This window comes from Haliaeetus leucocephalus, unplaced genomic scaffold (assembly GCF_000737465.1).
Source record: "Haliaeetus leucocephalus isolate CR32 unplaced genomic scaffold, Haliaeetus_leucocephalus-4.0 Scaffold218, whole genome shotgun sequence".
In the NCBI taxonomy this organism is placed as follows: Eukaryota; Metazoa; Chordata; class Aves; order Accipitriformes; family Accipitridae; genus Haliaeetus; species Haliaeetus leucocephalus.
In genome coordinates this window covers 690381-709763 of record NW_010972654.1, presented here as the reverse complement: position 1 = coordinate 709763, position 19383 = coordinate 690381, and the positions used below count along the sequence as shown (strand labels likewise).

The following is a 19383-nucleotide window of genomic DNA, read 5'->3' as shown; positions in this document are numbered from 1 at the left end:
GACCAACGCAAGCTCCCATCAATACAGCTCAGAGGGACCCCAACGTCCTTCAGCTCCCGGTGCAGTTCGCATTTAGCACATCACTGCATCTCAGCTGAGCCAGGGTAACTGCCCACGGAGCCTTCTTGGCCAAAATCACATTTCCTTGCACTCAGCCCAGAACAACAACATGCATCCGTCAGTTATCGAGAACAGGCAGACAGCCGATAACTCTTTACGCTGTGATCAAGCTGCTAATGTGGAGGAACCAGCAGAGCACAACTCCCCAGAGACTTAAAAAAGCAACCCAGGAGGTTAAGCAGGCTACAAAGATTAAACCTCGGTTTGCAGAACTACAAATCTATTAATTCCCCAAGTTGTCCCAATTAAGTTGTTTTTGTATCTACAGCAACAGCCAACGATCTTCCGAGCAAATTAAGACAACTAGACTAGTCTGATTTTCAACATCAACATCTGCAAACAAACGAAGACAATTCTGCGTCCTGCCAGCCTCGGGCAGCGCGCCGTGCCCATGCAGACACAGCAGACGAGGTCCGGAACAGCTGAAAGCAACACATGCTGTTGCTGGCAGAGTGAGAGCAGCACTGACTAATGAGTTTTAATTTTGCACTGCAACTGATAAACATTTTCTACATGTTGATTTAAAAAGTAGGAATAAGTAGGAGACAGGAGGAAGCGTTCCTGCCCCTCTAAACCCTGAGGTACTTCTGCTGTTGGATTTTGGAAAACAAGTTATCACCAACAGAACAGTGCATGCCAAGAATAATAAGTTATTTTGACTACTATAACTATCTTGACTAGTAGTCAGGATTACATTTCAGCCACTTAGCTTTCAGGTCTGTGGTGCTGTTTTATCAAGTATGGTTTCTATTACCCTTCTGGCACGCTGAGCAGGAATTATACTGTCAACATAAGCATCTGCAAAACAGCAAAAGAAGGGATTTTCATTCTGGCAAAGGGAAACAAGAACGCCGAATGCATTTTTACAACCCGGATTTTCTTCCACGACGAAGTCCTGCTCCCACTCCATCCTCCTGCTAATACGGTCCCACGTATCACCAGCACACAGCGCTGGCAGAGCACCAGAGGAGAGCCAAGCCCAACAAGATACTCGCAAGTCATTGCACGGCCATGAAGCAATCAGACTTTTTAGCTCAAAAGAAAAGCGGCAGGCCAGGCCAGACCACCCACACGACAGCAGAGGGACGGTGCCTCCAGAACTCCAAAGTCCCCCCCAATTCACGAGTGACCCAACGAAAAGACCTTCACAAGCAGGGGCTGCTGCTTCCATATTAAACGAGGTCTTGCTGCACAAGGTCAGAAGAGCCCCCTCGCCCGTCACTGTGCTCCAAATTCCACTCTTGTCAGACAGCTAAACACCACCAGTATCTGCAGATCTCTCCAAGTCCCAGCAAGAACCTCCTGGGAAAAGATGAGGCCAAGGTCTTCTGAACTGACTTAAGAGTATCAGACCCAACATCCACGAGATGATTTTCAGACAGGCATGTCTTACTTTTAAAGTTACTGGGCAAATTCAATGCAGCATTAATCCTAAAGAATTAAGACTACTATTAAAAAAAAAAAGGCAAAAAACCCCCCACCACCCTAAAACAGACCACAAAAGATTCTGCCTGCCAATAACAAAACCAGGTAAGGGTTTATTAAAAGTTGACAGTTTGGGGTTTTTGGATGAGTTTCATTACTCGTTCAGATGATTCACCTGCGTTTCAGTGTTTGTCTTCATTTCCTTTACTCTTTATCCAATACTTACGAGTACTCTGAGTTGATTCTAATAGCAAAAAATGCAATAGATGGCAATGAAGGAAGGAAGCGCACACTAGCCATCTCCTAATGATGGCAACCCACAATAAATAAGACATCTTTGAGTCCCATTCCAAGGTTTTTTGTTTTGCTGGAGTTGCTCCACTCCAGAGTTCTTGCTTTTTTGCCCCCTAAGGATAAACAAGTTTGCTGGTGGTCTTCTCTGGTCATTCGCTGTACATCAATGCATCCAAAATACTCTGCTTCCTTTATCTACGTCCAGATCCCCCAGCCTGCCTCCCCACTTGACTTCTCCTGCCCAGCCTTGTGAATTTTCCCAGGTTTACCTACTCCACAGGAGTCTATCCATGCTGCTAACAAGCATAACAGGTTTTCCTCTATTTTCATAGGAGGATAGCCATTATGTCCATCAACTTCAAGGAGTTTCACCCAAGTCTCAACGCAGTACCTGTTCCTTCCAAGGAAGCGGGGAGGAAGAGGGACCTGAAGACAGGCTGCTTTACAACCTGGATTTGTTGCATCACACTGGTGTTTTCCTTCATAACATTGTTTCTTATCCTAAAATTTATATTTTTAACACTGTACCACTTAAGCATTTATCTCTGCAATTATGAGAAACACTCCCATTTCCAGACTGCTGATGGCTGGCTTATGCATGTTTTCTTGCATCACACCAACTACCTTTCACTTAACCAGCTCTTCTCCGTTCCTGGCGTTAGTCCACACATGTCCAACACACGGCTACGGCTGCTGACAGCAGCTGCTGCTGCAAAGTGGTAGAAGACTTGAGAGTAAGCTGGAAGGGCAGGGGTCTAAGATATGTAAGAAGTTTACAGGGAAACCAACCTGAATTAAATTGTCTGTAAGTGACAGGATTATTTGCACAGTTAGGACTAAATCAACCCTGCACAAGCGTTAACCAAATTCTGCCTCATTTCTATCATCCCAGTTCTCAAGGTCGTCTGGTTTCTTCTGCACGGCATCTCAAACCTTCGCTGTGTTAACAAAGCCCAACAGTGTTTTGTGAAAATTTTCTCAACACATCTTCTGTGCCAAAGCCATTATAAAAACCACATTCAGAAAGACTGTTCCAAGATTTGATCTTTGAGCAGCTCTGCCATGACCTCTCTCCAGACTGGAGCCACCCTCCAAAAAATAACTGTTGTCTCTGCTTTATCCAGTCCCTCCCCCACAATTCTTGTATTAATCCTCACCTTCTGCACTTTCATTTATGATTTTCCATGCAGCAGAGTATCAAATGCTTTGCAGAAGTCCAGACACATTAGATCTGCCCCAATTCCTTTATCCAGAAAAGGATTTCATGTCCAGAGGAGAGGTGAGGAGGTACAATCAGTTGTTGTTAAGTCTATGTTCTATTTTATCCCATTTCCATTTACTTTTATGACTTTAGTTATTCTCCTCTTCAGAATCGTTTCCAAAGCACTTCAAACCATGAGGGTCAGACTAGTTAGTCATTAACGCTCCTCTTAAAATCAAATAGCTTATAAAAATGAGACTAAGCATCTTTCTTGGGGTGACTTCTCATGCTGCAGCAAGGGGATGAGAGGCCTCCTGTTCTAAATCCCACTTCTCCCTCACGGTTAGGGGATGCAAACACAAGGATCTCAGCTCCCAGGACTGGAAGAAGTGCCCCCCCAAGCTGAAATTCACCTCTTGACACTCACCTGTTTTGCCTGCTGGAACCACACTTGGGTGTTAACGATGTGACCCAACAGGACAGCGCAGTGGTTGGACCATTTCCCAGCAGTTATGGGGTTTGTTGAAAGGGAAGAAACAATGCAGGTGGATCTCTCCACATGGCATTGCAAAAGTTCTGACAGTAAATGAAATACAGCTTATCTTGCGTAATTTCGGTATACTTTTACCTTGACGTGTGCCAAGTCCGGTTCAGACAGCATCAAACATTTTAGCACAGATCAGGTTGTTTTGTCAAAAGCCTCAGCTTTCCCTAAGAGGGGGACAACATGAAGTCAAAATGACTCATGTAACACTAGACATTTTCAACCTGTTGGCCAGCACCATACTCCCTCCCAGTCTAGACGGGCTCTGACCACCCACTGCATACTCCAGGTCTCCACATCTGCACTGGCACCCTTCTGCTCTTCCCATTCTCCTTCTGCAAAGTCTCACAGGCTTGAGACACCATTTCTTCTTCTGATGGACAAAGAAAGGAGGTGCCCCCAAAGGATTTTCTGAAACTTATGCTGGGGAAGAAAAGTCAGTTGATTAGGGAAAGTGGCCGAGTTTAGGGTTGGTGTAGAAAAGTCTCCTTCCTAGTCCCGGCGGTGCTTCCAAGCCACCACATGCTACTTGCTTCTCTCCCTGCTGCCTACACATGCTCTGCAGCAGGACGTTCAACAAAAACACTCAATGACCGTTTCAGAATTAAGATTGCAGAAGGGCACTTGTGTTTAGCAAACATCTTTTCACTCTGTTTACAGAAGTGATAGTAGTTCTACAATGCAATAAACTGCTCAAACTTTGCTGTTAATCAATTCTTGACGGCACTGAATGGCTGACGCTAAGGGGTGTCCTGGTTTTGGCAGCAGCAGAGTTAATTTTCTTTCTAATAGCTGGTATAGTGTTATGTCTTGGATTCAGTATGAGAAGAATGTCGATAACACTGATGTTTTCAGTTGTTGCCCAGTAGTGTTTAGACTATGTCAAGGATTTTTCAGCTTCTCATGCCCAGCCAGCATCAAGGCTGGAGGGGCAAAAGAAATTGGGAGGGGACACAGCCGGGACAGCTGACCCAAACTGGCCAAAGGAATATTCCATACCAGGTGACGGCTGCGTGGTGCTTAGCTGCTGGCTGGGGTTAAACCACGACAAGGGGCCAAAAATTACAGAATGGGACTGAGGATGAAGGCTGCAAGCCTTTTCACATACAGTTACAAGTAGAGCCATAAATCTGAAAACATTAAAGCTGGGCACAGGTAAGACCCCTCTGCAGCCTTCCCTTCAGAAGCATCACCAGCCTCCGGCCCCAGAGCTGCCCCGAACCCTCCCAACCCCTCCAGCTCCTGATACAGTCCTACAGTTTCAGAGGTTTCACACCAAAATTTTGCTCTGTACCTTCTGCTCCATCCCCCAGACCATACTATTTACTATCTACGATGACGACCTGAATGTCCAGAGTAATCCTTTAGCATGCCTCCTCTTGCTGCCCCTCTCTGAAGAGTCGGGTTTTCCTCTTACCACCTTCAAGTGAATCCATCAGGAATGGTTGGGCAGTTTTACCAGCACAGCAGCTGTGAGCAGCAGCGTTCAGAACTGTGACCCATCCAAAAACCAGCTGCTGAAAAGCTATCTTCTCTTCCAACGGACAGTCCTGATCATCTATCTTGCTTCTGCCTTTCCATCCTCCATGCTATACATAGAACTCAGAGACACTGGACAGTATACATTTAAGTACTTGCGGGCATTCCCTCCTCCCCCATCAAACTAATCTGAGGAATCCCTTCACTCTGCCCTGTTGCTAACCACCACATCTTCCAGCTCCTCTGCAGATAATGGGCTAGAAATTACATGGGCCAACAGTTCTCCATCTATCATCATCAGTAGGCAGGCCCCAGTTCGAAAACTTCTAAAAGAACCAGCAAAGTGATTTTTCAATATTCATTATTTCTGATTGATGTACTGCTGAACACAATTTTTTTTTTTCCAAAATAATAGAAAATCAGAAAGTTTAAAAGAAGTGCTGCAGTCATGCCCAGGTGAGCTGGAAGCTCTGATAACCGTGACCGCTCTGAAGCCCAACACGAAGCTGGCTTCAGCTCAGAGCACCGCAGAAGCTGGATCACTTACCACTGGATCAAGAAAGAAAGAAAAACTCATTTCTAAAGTATAATTTAAGATCTTCTACATATTTGGACATTCAGTTTATAAGAGACTTAAGTCTGTGAAATAAGCAGGAAAATCCAGGAAAACACTGACTTTAGAGCAACAAATAAAAGGTTCAATACTATTTCCCAACATCTGACACGCCAGACCTATTTTGAAAATGGAATTACTGATCCCTACAGTGCAAACGTCACTGCGCAGCGAAATCATCCAGATGGGAGGGACAGCAGCAAAACCATGACTTAGCATAAAAAACCAAGTAATGTTATCAGTCTTACAAAGTCACACCAGAAAATGAAATCCTTACAAAATGAAAGCCGATCAACTATGGAAGATATTTAAAAAAAAAGGATGACAATATTAGCGTTTATTTTAAAAACTTAAATGTTCAAATTTCTGAGGCTAGCATGAGATTTGACAATTCTCAAACTCCAGTTTAAATCTGATCATTACAATTATGAAAACTTCTATAGCTATCATCTGAGATATTTAAAAAACAAACAAACAAACAAGAACCCCCCCCAGGAACTTTCTGGCTCCACCACTGTTGAGAGCAAGATTAACCCCATGAAATTCTCTTATGTCCCAGCAGTGAAGATTAACTAGACATTGCTCATGCCTCTCCAACAATAGAGTAGTACTTTGTTTAAGCTTTGGAAACCCGGGAATTAGAAAAATTTACCTGTTTCTTTCACCTTCCACCCTAAAGACGAGACACATTATGAAGCAGCTCCAACTCAGAGCACTCCAGCCCCACGATGGCTATCTTTTACTTAAAAACATTTAGTCCCAGATGCACAGCAGGCTGTGGGGCTCCAGCCTGCGAGCAGGATAACTCACTGCCCCTTCCACTCAGGTACCACCTTACCAATCTTAAAATACTGCGTGTGATCTGCAAGGGTTCGGGCTTTGCTTCCCAGGCAGCTCAGCCCTTAGACACCTCGCCGCAGATCGGGGGCCTCGGGGGCAGATGGACATGGACTTCCCAGACGGATGCTGCTGGAGGCAGCTTGCCTTCCCTGGCTCCTTCTTAGACCAGGCGTCCTGGATGCTGCTGGAGCTGCCGTCAAACCCAGGTCGTGGAAGCAGCTCGGGAAGAGCTCCAGCAAATGGACACGTTGGGAGGGGAGGGAGAGAGGGAAGGGGAGAAGGAAGCCATCTACAGCCACAGGACCACCAACAGGACACAACAAACCCGTTCACTAGCACAGCAAAAGCACAGACTACACGACCGCAGCCTCAGGCATCGGTGCCAGCGTGGCAGGATCCAAACTGGCTCAGGAGCTTTCATCCCTTCAGGTTACTCAGCGTTTGTACGCGTCAAGTGCCAACTAAGAAGCTCGACCAAACCAAAGCACCTGAAGGCTTAGGTAGCAGCGCGCTTGTTGCCTGCCTAAAGCAGCCAGAGCTGACGGAATGGGTTTCCCTGGGCTTCTCGAGGGATGTACGCACAATTTCAGAGATTAATAAGCATTTGGATAAAATGCACGGTGGTGGGGCCAGAGAAGACTCGCAGTTTTCTGGGTGTCATGAATCCCACTCTGAAACGTGTATTCCTCCTGTTGCAAACACAGCAACTTTTGTGAGAAACCTGAAGAAATTGTGAGAAATTCAGCTCCTGGAGCCGGGCACTAACTGCTCCATCTGACCACAACAAAAGCAGTTTGTCGTGCTGGCCCTGGCTGTGTAGAAGACCTGGGGGTCCTGGCAGGCAGAGCCAAGCACGCCGGCAGCGTGCCCTCGCAAGAGGGAAGGGGCCAACAGCACCCTGGGCTGCATGAATCAGCACCCTGGGCCAGGCGGGAGCGCAGCCAGTGGATCACGGGAAGGGATTATCCCCCTCTACACAGCATCCGCTAAATACTGCCCGGACAGCGTGTAGAATCTTGGGTCCCAATACCACAAAGACATGGATCAACTGGAGCAAATTCAGCAGGTCAGTGATTGAGCAGTAGTGATGGGGCTGCAGCTCTTGCCTGGACAGGGGAGGCTGAGGGAGGAGGGCTTGTTCAGCCTGGGGAAGAGACTGCTTCGAGGTGTCGGGGAGCAGCGAGGACCAGCAGGTCTAAGGGAAGGAGAGACAGGAGCAGAGCCCAGTCGGAAGGCAAGGCACAAGCATCACCTACAAGGGGCTGCAATACAGAGGAGCAAGTTTGGGTCAGGATCAGAGCAACCTGGTCTGAGCCCACAGCAGATCCTGCTCTGAGCCGCAGCTGGGACAAGAGACCACCAGAAGTCCCTTTTCACCTAAATTATTCCAGGACTTAAGTTTTTTGTCTAGTTAGTTTTAACTAGGAGCAGTTCCCCAGCATAGTTACACGTGCAGCCCCACAACCCTGTGTTGGTACAAGGGTAGGTACAAACACTGCTTTGAGCAGAAATGCTGACTTAAAGGAAAATGAACTGGCCTCATTTTCCAGTAGATGCGACTGCTGAAAGACACACCTTTTAACGCACAAAAAATAAACCTTTCTGCTATCAGCAGCTGACCTACCGTTTAGAAGATGCCTTCCGTACATAGTTAAAAGGGGGAGACCCACCTGACACCTGCAGCACTGCTGCCGTAGGCAGCATTGGACTGGGAAGCATTTATACCCAGCTGGGCTGAAGATGGTTGGGAAGTTGCTAGACCCAAGCAGCAAGAACCAAAGTGACACAATTAGAAGTATCTCTCACCACGTGCTAAGAACTGTCAAGTTTATCACACTTACACTTTCATAAGAACTAATCTGGAGCTGAACTGTGTCCAAGTGTGCCTGCACTGGGGCTACCGAAGTGCTGAGCGTGTCCGCAATGAAAGCCAGCCTTCGTGTGACCTTCCACACAACTCATCAGTACGCTACCTTGGGTGACTGTGCCTGCTGCTAGACACAGCACACCATCCTCTTACAGCTGCTGGAGAGGCAAGGCCACACAGTAATGCCTATCCTTGCTAATACTTAGACGCTCTTGGCTAGAAATACAAAAATTCCGTGTGTGAAGTCGATACCAAGCGTGGCAGCAGAAGCTGGCCATTCCAATGAAGGAACTGGAGGTCCTGGATCCGAGGTACTTGCAACAGCTGGCACAGCTGGTTAGCATGCTAGTTGAGGTCTATGCACATCGTCATATTTAGTTTCAGGGTGGGATAAGGCAGGATGAGCAGAACCTCTGCATCAGTGTGCTGCAACCAAAAATTCATCCTCCCTCCCCTTCCCCTTGATCTCAACTGTATGCTCTCATCACCTTGCACAGACCATGATGCTCCACAGATTCCACTCGCTTTCTTCCGCAAGACCTGATCCAACTTGCTAATTCAGCAGCAGAAACCTTACAGCGGTTTCCTGTGAGGCCAGACAGCTCACAGAACCATAGAATATCTCAAGTTGGAAGGGACCCATAAGGAGCTGAGCCGGTTCATAGCCCATCCGACAAGCACTGGAGACAGGACAAGGAGGGGCTCATCACTACGCTGGCTCAGCTGCTCAAGAAACCGTGCTGTTACAATCACTGAATTTCAGCAATACAGGCTGCATGTGACAAACCCAGACCTCCGTGGCCATGTGTTCACCTCTGCCGGAAACAGTTTACAGACTCTTCATGCCACATTTGGGAAACAAGTCATTTAATTCTAGGAAAGAAATTCTCCTTCCCTACCACTGTACAGAAAGAGCATGTGCTGGTGTTGATTGCGCACAAGCTACGTTCAATCACGGCACTATTTCCAGCTTCGGCGCGATGAAAAGAGAATCTTGCTCCAGTCCAAAAATCTAAACAAGTCGCCATTTCCAGCATGGAGATTTGAAATTTGACTTTTTGAAGGCTGACTTTTCATAAAGCTCAGCTACACCACTGTTAGACACCTGTCACCACCTGGGTTCTGACTACATTCCTCCTGTGTGCACAGAATGGCGTGGAAGAGACGAGCTTTAGCTTACAAGAGAAAATCCAAACAAATCTGTAAGGTGCTGACAATCTTATATACAAGGGGACTTAATGCAAGCAATCTCCAAGGTGAAACTTCACCAGTTTACCCAGAGTTCAGACACCAGCAGAGCAGGAAGGAAGTTTTCTGACAGATAGTTAAAAGCACACTCCACCAGAAAATCCTCTGCCGAGTGCTCAGCACTGGAAAACCGAGGTCAAAGCTGGTGATCAACACCTTCTAGCAACTACAGACAAGCCACCCACTAAACAGACCGATCAAAGATCAATTCTTTTTTTCATTGTTCACCTTAACACTGTTTCTTCAGCTTACTGGCCCCATTCTGCTCAAGCGTGGCAGAGTATCACCGGCTCCCGCTACGCACTGTCTTCCTGGGAAGGCAAGAATGAGAAATCCTGCAACGGAAGAGCTAGCAGGGAAAAAGGTAATAAAGCAGCATCTCGCTTATCCATGCAGCACAGGACGCGAAGAGACCTTGTGGGTGACCAGGTTCAGCCCCAAGCTATCGCAGGGGACCGTGGCACTCACACATTTATTCCATCTTGAAACTTCTTTTTTGATGCCACAAGGCCTACTAGAGCGCAGACCCAGAACTCTCCTTATTTCTCAGTCACAATTGTTAAGTGAAGGTCATACCCACATGAGCCCACTCATCTAGGCTTTATCTTTTCCCAGCTGTTGTTTTGCTGGGCTAGGGAAACATAACTTTCGGACCATGGTTTCATATTGCTAAACTACATCAAAGCATCAGCTTAAGGTATTCAGGCACCACCACTGCTTGTTCCTGACTCAAATGCAGTGCTGCCAAAACCCTGCTGGTTTTTGGGGACCATGCTGCGAACCAGATCAGGTAACTGAGCTCACACACGCACAAGCGTAAAAAAAAAGCATCAAAGTGTGGTTTTGGTTTTGAAGCAGGAAAAGTACCCTGGTCAAATTTGTAAGAAAGAAACAACTATTTGCAGGCATAACTAATGAATTCCCAGAAGACAGCAAAAATCACTTACTTGCGTGACCTTGCATCTCATACGAGTAGGGTCATACCACTCCTAAATTAAGTCCTTTCTCAGGACTTACTCAATTCTCCCTGCAAGATAAGGCTCTGCGATACTGACGCCTTCCTACTTTATTCATTTCACTTCACACAGCTACTCCTTTTTTGTGCCAACGTCATGAGAAGAACTGCAGCAGACAGACCCCAAGAACCTTAAGGAGCCCAGCTAGTAACTTCACCCAAACCTTAAAGTATTTTCAAACAACACACTTCCCTTCTTTTTTGCTGGTTCTTCACTCACTTTGTGGATCCTTACCTGCCTATGGGTAACACATTTTCTGTGCAGCAGTTACTGGAGTCAGGTAGATTAGAGCTTTGAGCTGAGCAAAGATAGCTGCACTTTTATTTATAAAAGATATTAAAGGTAAGAGGAGGTATAGCCTGTGAAAAATACATTGCTAATGGAAAAAAAAAAGTAAAGAAGGAACTTCTCTGTATACAAAGGGATTTAAAATTAGCTATTCACCATTCTTTATAACTGAAAGTTAAAACACGCTGTGCTGGAAGTGGTATCACAAGAACAGAAATCCTCTTGGGCTAGACCAGGGAGTCCTAAACCTAGAAAAAGGCAAGGAATAATCACTCCTTTGTGGGTCAAACCAGAAGTTTTCATTGAGTGAGGCTGACAGCTTCTGTAATCAAGCATAGTGGGCAGGAGGATGTACCAAATAGCACAGTGGGACCAGCAGTAGATTTTATTTATCTAGTAATTTATATAATTACTATGGGATATAACAAAGTTAGATTTTTAAGTTCCACAGCACATCAACCACTGAAGTAATTTATTCGTGTTAATCACCAGTTATAACTAACATTTTAGCATTCCACGTGCTCAGCACCAACCGCCCATGCGCAGAGTTGACAGCATTGCTCCTCTCTGATGAGCAAAATGCAGAAAAACGGGGAAAACCATCAACATCGACCAGGTTAAAGTTTCTTCCAAGCTCTGCATCAAACTGACCCAAACTCTGATCGCATCGTTTCGATTAGCAACTGCAGCCAACGTCACCACACAAAACATAACCACGTTTGAGTTTACACAAGTTATCTGAATCTCTCTCCCGAGGTTACAGTTCAACAAGGTACAAGGAACTACGGCACGACTCGCTGCTGGCGCAGGGTGAGCGGGCTGCTCTGCCTCCCTGGCTCCATCATCCACATCTGCACTTACCCTCAGCCAGCGGCAGCTCCCACTGAACACCTCCATGAGCAGCCTTAACCCTAATACAGCAGAAAAGGAAGAAAATCAGGTATTGGCATGTTAAGGCAGTCCATAAAAGGGTCTGACAAGAACCAGAGTCAGTGCAAATGTGGGGCAGGATCCTGCGACCAAAACCGAGCGATCCTGTAGCAGAAGCATGTGGTTAGATCCACCAGCTGATGCTGGAGCACGGCAAGGCAGGGCAGCCACTTAGGAAGGAAACGAAGTGCCTGGCATAAACGAGCGTGGAGCAAGACCAGCGCAGGACTACTGCTACACAGCCTTTGCTGGAAAAACATCCCTGTACTGGAAAACTGCTCCTTGAAGTGGTCCAAGAGCTCCTGCGCCATTCGGGAAGAGGACAAGCAATGTCATCTGTATTCAAAAAGTTCTGGCAAAGTAATTTAAAGAGGAAGAAGGTATGGTTGAGACAGAAACCTGAAAAGCCAAGGTTTCAAAGGACAGTTTCTGAATATTCAGTTTTGTAATGTGTCAGCAGATTACCACCTCAAAGCCTGTTCTGAACAGCATTTAGAACCGTTCCATTTTTTTTTGGCTACCAGCAGTCTTCAGCTCTAAGTAGAGGTTTTCCATTAAGTGCTCCTCTTAAAGCTCTTAGTAAGTCTCTTACTTTAACCTCCTACCTAACCCTGGACCTTCGCCTTGTGATTCTAAATGCACCTTTTAGTTTGACTGATATAAAAAAAATGACCTTTAAAGGCACATGAATTCAATCGGAAATCCAACATGATTACAGATATCATTGCCTTGTAAAAATATGCACTTTATTTTGACTGCCATGCTTAACGGGAGTAAGTTTTACTTTGAATTTGCATTGCAAATACAGAATTTGAAAATAAGCAATTCAAACATAAAAGCTCTGAACAATGGTTGAATTTTATTTTATTAAAAGTCCCATGCCTTATTTAACAAACCCTCACCTATATACCAGACTGGATCAACTCCCGCTTGCAAAACCATGAAAGTTGCTATTATCTATGCATGTGAGGGATTAAATATAAGATGAAACCTCACATTTCCCCTGTTCACTGCTTGGCAGCTATAAACCCTTCCTCATTCTGATTCCCCGATTTTCAGTTAACTTTCACAGACCATAAATCAGCACACTTTAGAAGCATGCCACTGTTGCAGTTCTTCTGCACATTCCTCATTTCCAGCTGTAGGTTCAGATCTTCTGTACAAGACTTCCTCAAAGCAAGTACCTTGCCATGAGATAGCACTGGTTTTGAGAACAGCAGGAAGGGAAGCGGTGTCTCCTGCACACCGAGAGTTAAGCCACCAGGAATCTCCAGCGCTCTTGAAGGACCCAACTGGTGACAGACAGTTTCAGCAAAGAGTAATTTTCCTAGCGCAGGCGAGGACCTTGGCACTGACCTCATGAGAGCTGGCCTCGAATTTGGCAAGCTGTGCAGAAAGTGTGTACATGTTTACAGGCAAAACAAGCCACTGATGAAGTTATTTCACGCACTCTGCTCCCCTCCACTGTCCAAGAGCATTAACAGAGCCATCAGACTGAAACATGGCGGCAGGGAAACAGCACCTCGCTCCTACTTTGCTGAAGATCAGCATGCTGCGGAGGGCTTGCTGTTCCACGTGTGGTTGCTTTCCAAGTCTGAGTCACCCTCTCAAATAGTCCAGCCGCCTCTCCAGGTCTAAATCAGGGCAAGCCTCAGGGTCACTTAGATGCCCGTACCAGTCTGGACTATAACATCCACGGCCTGGCCGGAGCAACCTGTGCCTCACCGCATGGACTTTCCTCTACTGGAATCTGGGCTTCTGCTAGAGCAGAAATGGGGACAGGGGTTTTGCCAGCAGCAGGTGGTAACATTTAGACTGCTGATACAAGGGCTGACGCTCAGGTTCCACAAACCTAAGCTTAGCATGTTCTAAATTCAGGCATAAGACTTGGACAGGAGTGACTGTCTGGGTGGGTGTCCTGGTTTCGGCTGGGATAGAGTTAATTTTCTCTCTAGTAGCTGGTACAGTGCTATGTTTTAGGTTCAGTATGAGAAGAACATTGATAACACACTGATGTTTTCAGTTGTTGCCAAGTAGTGTTTATACCAAGTCAAGGATTTTTCAGTTTCTCATGCCCAGCCAGCAAGAAGGCTGGATGGGCACAAGAAGTTGGGAGGGGACACAGCCAGGCCAGCTGACCCAAACTGGCCAAAGGGGTATCCCTTACCGTGTGATGTCATGCCAACCGGGGGGAGTTGGCCTGGGAGGGATTGCTGCTCAGGAACTAACTGGGCACTGGTCAGCGGGTGGTGAGCAACTGCGTTGTGCATCACGTGTTTTGTATATTTCAATCCTTTTATTATTGCCATCTCAACCCACGAGTTTTACCTTTTTTTCCCCCAATTCTTTCCCCCATCCCACTGCATGAGGGGGGAATTGAGTGAGCAGCTGTGTGGTGCTTAGTTGCTGGCTGGGGTTAGACCACAACAGTGGGATACCAAATTTCACAGCTTCCTCCTAACTCTCCCTGTGAGGAGCTTCTTCATGTTCTCCCATGCCCTCCCTCCACACCTCTTTTGCCCCTGTTCCCCAGGTGAAGAGAACCAAGCTGATGGCTCTGAACCTGACGCTCCCTTCAAGATGAGTAACACAACAGCAAAGTGTTAGCGGCTGGTTTACCCAAGCCTGCATCCCTTCCCTCTAACGGGGGGTGCTCTGAAGACATGACTTCACAAGATGGAGGGCCAGCCAAAAAAAACAGGTAACAACTGCAAGAAAAGGGAGGTCTTGCTCCATCTCTCATTTACCTTTTGCCAGTTGCAGCCCCCAGGACCCCTCTGAACCAGCTCGGCTCTTTCACTTCAGCAGGTGGAAGAGGCTCAGCAGAGGGTCCAACGATCACCAGGAGGACAGGACAACCTGGGCAGAGCGGGAGAGAACACAACCCTCCCCACCTCACCCCCACCCTCTTGCATCTGCAAACCTCTCAAGGGGTACGCTGCAGCTCGTGCTGATTCACGGACTTGCCACCACCACCAAGGGGAAGCCCCGACCCTGCCTGCTCCTGAGCAGGCGTCCGTTTGCCTCTTTGCTGAGGTGGTTTAACTTAGGAGGGGCCAAAACTACCACCCGTACCTAGCCACGGCAAGACGAACACGGCCATCTCACAGACCTTCACCGTAAGGCACGGTTTCACCTGCGGTCATGCCAATCTAGCACCCTGCTGATGCCGAGGAGCAGCCCTGACCCATGTTTGCCAGCCCTGATGCTCACCCAAGCCCACAACGTGCCAGACCATGGAAGTAAAAGCAAAACCAATTTTCTGCCAGTTTAGAATAGAATCATAGAATTGTTTAGGTTGGAAAAGACCCTTAAGATGGAGTCCAACCGTTAACCTAACACTAGCAGGCAGGGACGGTTCAATGTGAACCCAAGAGCTGCATACCAAGCCAGAACAGAGGTCCACGCATGACAGCAGCCACATACCTAAGCAGGAGCTTCTCTAGGAGCAGAGCAAATGCACTGCTGCTTCCTCAGAGCATCTCCTGGCCTCCAGAGATTCACAAGCCATCCACCCTCCAAGTAACTCAATTTAAACAGGTGGCTGCTACCAGCAAAGGTTGTCCCCCTCTTCCTACCATCCCCAGGTACACTTTCCCATTACCTCCAGCAGAAATGGCAGCAGGATGAGCCACTAAAACTCACAAGTTCAACAGAAAAAGATCCAGGGGAAAAAAACCAACAAAAAACAACCCACAGAGGACAAAAAGCTGAATCCACTCACCGAGGCCCCACAATCACTAGCAGAGATGCAAAGGCGATTCGCACTCTTTGGCAGTAGCCAACTCCTAGTTGAGTGTATGCCTTGGAAAGGAAGGTAAACGTAGCAAATAATGTCACAAATAAACTAGTCTTCAACTAGTCTTATTATTTGTATTGTAAATATACTTCAACTTGGTTGTTTCAATGGAGGAATCTGCTGCAGAGTCAACAAGACTTGCTGTCCCACGTCAGACCGAGGTCCAGGGAGACAAGATGCCACCTCACACACTTGGGGAAAAGTCTAAGCAAGACAACATCAACTTTCCCTAACAAGCTTCTACCAGCAAACAGCAGTGTTGGTACTTCTGAGGGCAGAAATTATATCCAGATGTTGTGTTTTATAAGAAAACAACCCATCCTCCTTGAACTCTTTTCAAATTCTCCTACGGTTTTGGCCTGCGCACCATCATTGTGAGGAGCGATTACACAATCTGTGAGCGACATTAAGAGATATCTGCCTTTTAAACTTGCTGCCCAGTAATCCAGTCGGGTGCGATCTCATCTTTATATGTGAGAAGCACTGACTGATTTGAAACAATGAGGAAAACGCACTTCTGTCTGCGTGCCCTTTGGAAAATCCAGCTCAGCAGGCTGCCCCTGAGGCTGAGAAGAGAGGTTTTGGTGAGAGAGGAAGCAGACTGGGGTACTTTCCCAGAACACTTTTGGCCTCTAGCAAATCTGAGAGTCCTCTGAATAGAAAGCGGCAACGTTACACTTGAGGAAACGGCAGGATTTATGGATGAGGCAGGGCAGAAACCTGGCTGTCACAGCACCTGATGCTGAGGACATGGCAAACACCTAAAAGCCATCCTGGCTTTCAGACTTGCAGTGACTGCACCCAGGGGGAGGTTTGAATCATTAACATTAGCTGTAGGGATGAGAGAAGTTTCCAAGATGAGAAAGTTATAAAATAATAAAAAAAAAGGTGTGTCAAGGAATCACAAATAAAATTCGAAGACTTTACCTTCAAAAGAAGTCAAATTAGAAGTTATATATTTTAAAAAGCATGTTCTGCTTCTTTATCTCCCCCTTATGTTTATTTTTCTGCTTTCTACTGAGTTGATTTCTCCTCAAAAGCACATAAAAGATCCCTTTCCTTATTGCAGCCACTTAGAGATCCATATTCCTGAACCCCTACAGCTTGTTTCTTCCATCTATTACTAGAGGAAATTAAAAGAAAGGAATTAAACACAGTAAGCTGAGAGTCATCAACTACTGATTACCTGAGTGAGCCTGAGGATAATCAGCTACTTTGTTTCTGTATCACAGTCTGTATTAACAACAACAAAAAGCGAGAGAACTACTTAGGGGAAGATCCAATCTTTTCCCAGGTTCTCACAGATTCCATTGACTCACAGAACATTTACTTTCACCAGCAGGAAAAACAAAGACCTCAGACGTCTGACACAGTCATTCCATACAAGCAGAACCCTGCTTCTGAAGTGAAGATCAGGATCTAAGACTTCACAATAAATTTTAAGAGTTGTATCCATCCAGACTGTGCTTCCTCAGCTCTTGCCAAGACCTAGAAGGTTTGTCCACCTACCAATAGTCTAAAGCAGTTTAAAAAAAAATATCTATTTATCAGACTGGCAAAATTGCTTTGGAATAAAGTTTCGATCTGGGCTGAACCTCAGTGCTCCAGCTGTCCAGGCTATCACGCTGCTCTTCACGCACACTGTTACCTGCAGCAAACCCGCAGTAAATAAAGGTAGCTTATCCCTCGGTGAACAAAGCAAGAGATTGCACGTTTAGCACAGGACAAGAACATGTACCTGGACAGCTACTGCGAAGCAACCTCACCCAGCACACTGCATCATCAGATGCAAAACGAGTGGATGAATCTCCCTTTCCTACCTTTTCACTCTCACCTACCAGGAGCAGCTCCCTTGCCCCCCAGGTGGGCTAGTACAGCTTGGGGTAGTCATGCTACAAACCAAAACGATCCCCATGAGCAATAACCCCCAAAAAGAGGGGGCAGCAAACTGTGCCATGGGGTGGAAGCAAGCAGTCAGGAACTCCAGCCTCAACACTGACACCTCTTTCCTTCTCCACTCAGGACATTCGCAAAAATCTTTTGGGCAAGGAGAAATGTAAAGATGTAGGCAACTTTCTTTACCTGTCAACATAAGCAAAGTACATATACCTGTTTGCAAAAGCATGCTGATTTGCATGTAGGTACTAATTCCACGGATACTACTCCATATTCCCAGTGGCACAGCTTAATTTAAACACCGCCCAAACAGCGAGTCTGTCTGCATTCAAGCAGAGGCCCAAAGTTTTCACGGCACCCCCAAAAAAGCTCTTGCACCCACCCCCAGGAGGAAGGCGCCCTGCCTGCGCGCTGCAGTTCCCAAAGGCAGAGGGAATGGGGTAACGTCATACATCCCCTGCCCCTACAGGCAATTTCTCACAGTGTTACAGCAACACAAAACCGAACACAAACTTATTTAACGCAAGGCATCAAATCTTTGTTTGCACTAGTAACAGGACAAGGTGTTTGTTCAGAGGCAATGACTTGCAAAGTTAAGAGCAATGCAATATCTGCAGCAAACAGACAGCGCAGGTCTTTCATCTCATTACTGCCACATTGAGTCAGATAAGCAAACAGTTAAGAGTTGCTGGAGAGCAGCTACGATCAAGGCTTACAAGAAAACATTCCCAGCGTGTGTATGTTTTAATTTTGGTCCTTATCTTTCACGTTTTATTATCTTGAACAGCAGTTCCACTCCTCTCAGCTCCTCACTCCCATCTGAAGTCAAACCTCTACATGACAATCCTTTTTCACTCTTACCAGTATTACCTCATCTCTCTTCCCTCGACAGTTTTGGCAGCAAATGTCTGATCTGTGGTCGAAGCAAGGCGATACGGCAGTACAGGAAACAGAATAAGTGAGCATTCACAAGAACTTATTTCTACTGAACTGTTTGGTCTGCCAGGTTAAGGACCAAACAGCTACAAAACTTCTTCCCTTTGATTTCGGGTGAACACCACGGATGTAACCGCCTCCGAAAAACAGCTTGTGGTATTTGGCTCCACACGCTACCATCTTTTAGACAAAACTTAAAACTTCCCCGAGCGGCTAGAAAAGATAGAAAAAGGGGACTTGCGTGACTAGTGCAACCACAAATCGGGCCAGCGCCATAGAAACAGGCCAGAAAAACAGCACGGGCTGTACCACAGCGGTTATAATGACATGGCTAAAAGCTGTTGAGCATCCCCTACCATGGAAACAGCTAGAGGAGCATCCGGATGCTGTTTTTTTTGTTGTATTCCCCCCCCCAAGTACACAGGATAGCTCAATTGCCCCCGAGGTATCGCGGCGCTGGGGTAACTAGGTAATGGGATAACCACCTGGGAAAGAGGCAGCACCTCTAATTAGGAGCAGGCAAGAGCGACTGCGAGGCCTGGAGAGGGACGGGAACTCGCTCCCATGTTGTGACACACCGGTAAAGAGCGAGGTCCAGGCCTGCGGCTGGGAAAGTCACTTCGGAGCCCGAGGGAGACCGCGGACACGCCTGGGCCGAGGCCCCGGGGCCTCAGCCGCCTCGTCCCCTCACCGGGACTCACCGGGCTCCAGCAGATGAGCGAGTCGGTGTCGGGATCCTCCACCAGGGTCCACAGCTTGGTGAGGAAAGCGGGGACGTTACTGCCGCCGGGGCCGGCGCCCACCGCCGCCGCCGCCGCGCCAGGCCCCTCCATAACGGCGGCGGCCACCGCTGCGCCCTGAGGGCCCGGTTGCAGGCCCCGGGGCAG

The 19383-nt window shown here is 46.9% G+C and overlaps 1 protein-coding gene across 4 annotated transcripts in view; it reads right to left on the bottom strand.

Moving 5' to 3' along the window:
* HSF1 (heat shock transcription factor 1) overlaps positions 1–19329 on the bottom strand; it is a 71191-nt gene extending 51862 nt beyond the window's left edge. For 3 of the 4 annotated variants that reach the window (XM_010566807.1, XM_010566808.1, XM_010566809.1), the window contains exon 1: positions 19198–19329. In XM_010566807.1, coding sequence (XP_010565109.1) covers positions 19198–19329 — 132 coding nt within the window. Of the gene's footprint in view, positions 1–11796; positions 11842–19197 lie in introns of those variants that run through there. The other variant, XM_010566810.1, reaches the window with a different exon arrangement.
* Between the last annotated feature and the right edge of the window lie 54 nt (positions 19330–19383).